The sequence below is a fragment of the Meleagris gallopavo genome, chromosome 10 (assembly GCF_000146605.3).
Source record: "Meleagris gallopavo isolate NT-WF06-2002-E0010 breed Aviagen turkey brand Nicholas breeding stock chromosome 10, Turkey_5.1, whole genome shotgun sequence".
NCBI classification, from domain to species: Eukaryota; Metazoa; Chordata; class Aves; order Galliformes; family Phasianidae; genus Meleagris; species Meleagris gallopavo.
Window position 1 is genome coordinate 14,167,824 of NC_015020.2, and position 6,000 is coordinate 14,173,823.

The following is a 6,000-nucleotide window of genomic DNA, read 5'->3' on the forward strand; positions in this document are numbered from 1 at the left end:
GTCGCTGGAGCAGAAAAATCCTAAGAAGCCACAGATCTGGGAGTGCCAGCAAACCTTGCTCTACCAGGAGGCTTCCCAAGAGAACAAGGCTAGATATATCTTTGAGGTACGAAGTGCAAACCCTGAGCCCACAGGAGAGCCCAGGTCTGCAGTGTCAGGAAGAGTGCAGGCGCTGTCTCTGAGCAGCCCTGGTGCCTATAGGGCACTCACGCTCTGTACCCCAGGTGTCACCCAGCCCTGTTCCCTGATCCCGGCTCTTCTGAGGCACCGGCACGGCTGAGCAGCCATTCGGTGGATGCGTCATCCCTCCTCTCCTTTCTCCCCCAGTTGCTTCTGAAGCACCTCCTGTATACCCCAAAAGGGTGAACATCTTCCTCACTGCCATCGAGAGCATGACAGTTCGGAGCCTCCACAGCATGAAGCTGGCTTCCCACATGGTGCATGTGCTCGCAGCAGAGGCTCAATTCCCTCCACGCAGGTGAGAACCTACTGCTGCCACCGCTCCAGCCCTTGGGGCTCTGCTCCTTCCCAGGCATGGCAATGCGCCTGGCCGGCAGGCAGCAGTGGGGATGGCAGCAGGGCCCTTCTCCGGTGCCATCCCAGTCTCACCCGTGTCCCCCTGCAGGTGCGCAAGATCGTGAAGATGATCTACAGCAGCCTGCCTTCCATCACAGCCCAGCCAGCCCTCAGAAGCCTGGGCAGGGCCCTGCTTGTGCTGACCAGCAAATACCCAACGGCCGGTGCTGGGGCTCCCGAGGTGACTCGCTCCCTTCTCCACCTGCAGGTCCGCGGTGCAGGCCTTGAAGGTGTTGCTCTGCAGCGTGGGCCTCCAGAGGCAGATGGAGGCCATTCAGGAGCAGGGTGGCTGGGACGCGCTTCTCTGCGCCGTGACCCACCTGCAGGGTGTGCAGGTTTTGGCCAGGTGAGAACCCCTTCCTCAGGGTGGCAGGGGGTCCCCAGTTCTTGGGGAAAGTGCTGCCACAGCAACAGAGCCTGTGGCCCCTGCAGCATTGGCAAGAGGGCTGCACAGCCAAAGCTATGTCCATCTGGCTCAGGGCTGACGGTGCCTTCTTATCCCTTCCAGGGTGATGAGGGAACTGCCTGGTGCTCTGTGTGACCTCATCTTCCACCAGTTGGTTGAGCTGCTCAGCACCAGCTTCTACTCCTGGGAGATGGTGGCCATGGTCTTCCTCGTTGAGGTGAGCAACAGCTGCAGAAGCAGCAAACTTGGGGCTGCAAGGCCACCGGTGGCACGAGCCCTGCTTCCTCCCTCAGGGCCAGGCTTGGCCGTGCCCCACTGTCTTTCCCCAAGCTGACTGTTGGATCCAGCACTAAGAGCCGCGTGTGTTGCAGATGCTGGGAGAATGGATGTCAACAGAGAGCTGCACTGCATCGTGGGAATCTTTACCACCTATCTGCAGAGCCAGAGCATGGGCATGCAGCAGCTGGTGCTCAGGGGCATCTTGCATCTCAGCAAAAGGCAGGACATGGTGAGCAGGGGCATCCTGGAATGCCTCAGGTGCCGCGGATTGGGCTGGGTCTACCACGGGGCTGTAGCGGGGCCACTTGCAGCTCAGCACCTCTCCAGGCATGGAGGAGCTCATGCTCTCTGCCCAATCCCATCACTGCCTGCTATCCTCAGGGCTGTGTGGGGCCTGCCTGCACACAAACCCACCCTGACAAGGCAGTGGGGAGGGTGGTACTTGGAGTGGTTCTGCCCGCATTGTGCTTGCTGCTGTACCTAAAGGAAGGGGTGTTTTTCCTGCAGGCAAGGATAATGCCGTTATTCGTGCCGTGCATCATGGACCAGCTGCAGGACGCAGACAGCGATGCCCATGCTGTGGCCCTGCCAATCTTCAGTAACCTGCTGCAGGTCCTGGATAGGGTCAGCTCAGCTTCATGGCTCTGGAGCTGGCCAGCAAACTGCCAACGCTCTTCAGTGATGTAAGGATGGTGGGGAGCCCCGCACACTAGGGGTGTGGCAACAAGCCCAATGTGCCCATGCCTGCTGTCCTGTGACAGCGCACCAGGGGACTTCCTGGCCGCTCACCGGGTCCAGATGCTGCGTGGCCCTGGGCAGACTTTCTGCAGGGCAGACATTCTGCAGGGCAGAGTGCTTTGTACGCTTTGGAGCAGTTTTGGGGCCATCCTCAAGATCTGCCTGCAGCCTGTCAGCTCAGAGATTCTGTCCCCGCTTCCTTGGCAGTGCTAGCCCTGCTCGCCTTGGGCTTGGAGCTGCTGACACTGACGTCCTCCCTTCCTCCTCCACAGGAGTCCAGCACGGTGCGGCAACTCTCCATAGACCTCTTCCTCAAAATGCTGAGCTTTGTGGAGGGCCAAGAAAAGAGGACAAGGAGGAAGGAGGTGTCCAGGAGCCTGGTCCTGCTGTATTTGCACCTGCACGATGAAGAAGAGAGTGTGGTCGAGGTGGGAATTGCGTTCCTTTGGGGGAGGGCGATGCTGTCCCCGCAGTGCCCCCCAAACACCAAGAGTGTTGGTGGCAGCGTCAGCCCCCTGCTGCTGCATCCTCCCTGCGGAGAGAGAGGCTCCGGGGGATGCGGGCTCTGCTGCTGCTTGGGCTGTGGTGCCATCTCAGCTGTTTGGCAGGCCTCCCGGAACACCTTCCTTAGTGCCGCACAATTCCTGCACTGGAGGCAGCTGGAGCACCTGGTGCAGATGGCGCAGTTCCAGCAGATCGGCGAGTGCCTGGTACGCACTTTCCCACACCCCAGGACAGGGTCAGGGCCACCCTGTGCTGACCCCGCGCTCTTCCCTCTCCAGCTGGCCAAGAGGAAGAAGTGTGCAGCCCAGGACTTCCTGAGCCAGAGTCTGCTCTACCTACGGAGCCCCCAGGAGGCCCTGCGGCGGGAGGCCGTGAGGTTCATCGGTGAGCCATGAGACCGCTGTTTCCCTGTCTCCGGCCCTCGATGCTGCGCCCCAGGGAGCAGCTGGGGTCACTGACGGGGCCGTGTGTCCCCAGGGCTCTTAGGGCAGCACCTGACAGATCAGCAGCAGACAGAGAGACAGGACATCTACTATGGTGAGCCACTGAGTGGGATGTGGTGGCAGCCAACAGGCTCTGTGCCCATCCCCTGCTCCTCGTGCAGGCAGGGAGAGCTGGGGGCAACGGCTGGAGTGGGCCGGGCGCCCTGCAGGTACACAGCTGTCATCGTGCCTCCGTTCCTCTGTTCTCTCAGGCCTTCAGGGAGCGCAGCAAGACCCCAGTCCGTCTGTCTCTTCGCTGGCCCTTCAGACTCTGAAGATCCTGAAGGAAATGAGGCCACGTCCAGCACATGGACACTTTGGGCAGCTCGTCTCCAGGCTCCGCAGCACATGGAGGAGGTGGCACTCCGACCGGGCAGACAGCTGAGCGCCCTGCAAAGCTCCTGGCATCTCCACCTGCCTGCTGCTCAGCTCCGCTCCTCGGGCACATCCCTTCCCTTTGCCATGCCTGCCCTTTTGGGCACTCTCTCTCTCATTTATTTGGTTTCTTAGCTTCAATCCCCATTAACTTCTATTTCTTCTATTATAATTAATAAATTAAATTTCCTATCCCAGTTGTTGCTGCTCTTTGGTTGTTTTTTTTTTCATTCCTTTCCCTCTTTGTTCCCTTTCTCTCCCCATCAGAATCAAACAGAATCCAAACTTTTTAACATTAGCAATAAAGGGATTTCTTAAACACATACATCAATACATTGATTCTACATTCTGGCTTCTGTTGTTTATAATCCATCCAATGGGCCTGTGTCTGAGTGCTGGCTGCAGGTGAGGGCCCTTCTACTGAATTATCCAGAGCTGTCAGCTAGAACCAGTACAGGGTGTGATGAGAGGGCAGCATCCATTTCGCTGTGCTTTAGACTGAGATCATATTAGGGGTGTAACTCTCACTGTGGCACAGTCAATCACAGCTTCTTTGGAGTCTCAGGACCTTCAACTTCAGCATCTCCTGGTGTTGTCTTGTCCAAAAACCTTGGTAAAATGACCATCCAAATCCTCTCCACACTGCATTATGGCTACTACCAGTCGCCAAAGTCTGTCTGCACGACGGTACTTGACAGTTCACATCCTATTCTTTCTTTTCTCGTTCCGCAGCCTTTGAATCTGATTTGGGGAAGATACATTGCACAGTCAGAAATTACACTCAGCAAGTTTCATGGCTCAGCCGTAATAGGCTGCGCTCAGGACACAGCACTCTATCCATGCAGCTTCCTGGGAAGCCATCATCATAAGAATAAACAATGGGAGAACACATGAAATGTAAACAGGAGAGTTACACGGAGCTGGTGGGGAAGAGCTGCATGTCGGGGGAAGCAGCTGGCTTCATTTTTATCTTGGTTTTCTAAATTATGTGTCTAAGTCCTAAGTTTAGCGTGCATAGAGAACTGAAGTCAAAGTGGTTTTTCCCTCTGTCTGCTTTTGCCACAAAATTTTCCATCGGCAGAAAAACATTCCGCTCAAACTCAGCAGCCTGCCCTGCAGCCCCAGGGGAGTGCTGCCCCACTGCAGCCCACAGCTGGATGGGCTCTGAGCACCTGATGGAGCTGTGGGTGTCCCTGTGCACTGCAGGGGGGTTGGGCCAGATGGCTTTTTAAGGGTCCCTTCCAGCTCACCCAATTTTAGAACTCTGTGATTCTCATTCTCTTATGAAATGGCACTGTAGGACTTCTGACTTGTTTAACTCTTTGGGATTCTTTGCACCTTTGGGAATATGTTATGCCTGTGGGATATAAATCTTCATATTTATTAACTCTTTCAGGTGCCCATATGGGAATATTAAGGTATTTCACATATTTTTGAGTTATTGAAATAATTTAAGTGGGCATTCAGATTGCAAGATAAACTAGAAAGATTGACTTTCTAGAAGATAAATTAGAAAGGATTGACTTTCTAATAGCTTCACTGTCAGTTGTTCTAGCAGTGAGGGTGCTTGAATTGCCCAAACAAAGGCTCTGATTAGAGAGACAGAAATAACCCTTTGTAGAGTGCTGGCTTGAGTTTGCTCTAAGCTGCTATTCGCTCTCCAGCTAAGTCTGCTTTGATGCTTTTCCTGGTGGATGGTCCCAGTGCAGGAAAACAGCCCAGAGGAGCAGTAAAAAGCTGAACCCTGGCAAGCTCTTAAGGCCCCAACCCCAGCCCTTGGAGAGGTTTCCAAGTGCACACAAAAGACAGAAGGATGTTATGTGGATGTGGGATGCCATACTGATTCCTGGTTAGTTTGCCAGACCTTTTGGAGTCCTTGGCTATGTGTAGAAATAATGAATAAGCTCACAGTTGCCTCCCTCACACATGGAGACACCCAGAGGGCAGGGGCACATGGAGACTGGGACACCAGGAGGGCAGGAACACCCTGAGACAGGGAGACCTGGAGACAGGGAGACCTGGAGGCAGGGACTGCCAGTGACAGAGACACTCAGAGGGCAAGGATGCCTGGAGGCAAGGATACCCAGAGGGCAGGAACACCAGAGGCTGGGAGCACAGGGGACATTCTGCTCCAGTGGATGTCGTTCTGGCTTCTCTCCAGAGGTGGGCTAGCATCTGCCCTGCAGGAGGAGAGCAGGAATACTGAAACAGCACAAGCATTTATTCTCCTTTCTGCACTTACGCAGATCCCACCAGAAGGGCTAGTAATAGCCGTTCCGCCTGCAGAGAGAGGTCAGGACAGATCCCTTGGTAGGGGCATGGCTTAAAATGATAGTTTGCCCAATTTCCTGCTAGCAGCTTCTCAGATCAGTGAAATATCTGGAAGTGCAACAAGTGCTGTTTTAAAGGAGACCCTCTGAGTCACTCCCAGATTTCACATCCCTGAAGGGGATGCTCAGGGTTCCTGGAAACAAAAGGGGAGTGTTTTTCTCCTGATGTTTTTGACTTTCACATGCCGGGAAGTGACAGGAAAGACTGAGCACATTTCTGCAACTTTTTTTTTTATTAAATCTCATCAAGCCTTTGCCTGTAAGAGGGAGATGACTCAGCATGTGGAGGAATACTGTTTTCCATCCCCCT

The 6,000-nt window shown here is 54.7% G+C and overlaps 1 protein-coding gene across 1 annotated transcript; it reads left to right on the forward strand.

The window, feature by feature from the left end:
* The first annotated feature begins 180 nt into the window (after positions 1–180).
* Positions 181–3,778, forward strand: LOC104912393 (maestro heat-like repeat-containing protein family member 6). Its single transcript, XM_031554851.1, has 10 exons — positions 181–478; positions 626–922; positions 1,085–1,199; positions 1,354–1,490; positions 1,769–1,944; positions 2,272–2,427; positions 2,608–2,709; positions 2,782–2,887; positions 2,981–3,040; positions 3,198–3,778. Exons 5-10 carry the CDS (start codon positions 1,900–1,902, stop codon positions 3,368–3,370), a joined length of 642 nt encoding a protein of 213 aa, XP_031410711.1. The 5' UTR covers positions 181–478; positions 626–922; positions 1,085–1,199; positions 1,354–1,490; positions 1,769–1,899; the 3' UTR covers positions 3,371–3,778.
* Positions 3,779–6,000: the final 2,222 nt, after the last annotated feature.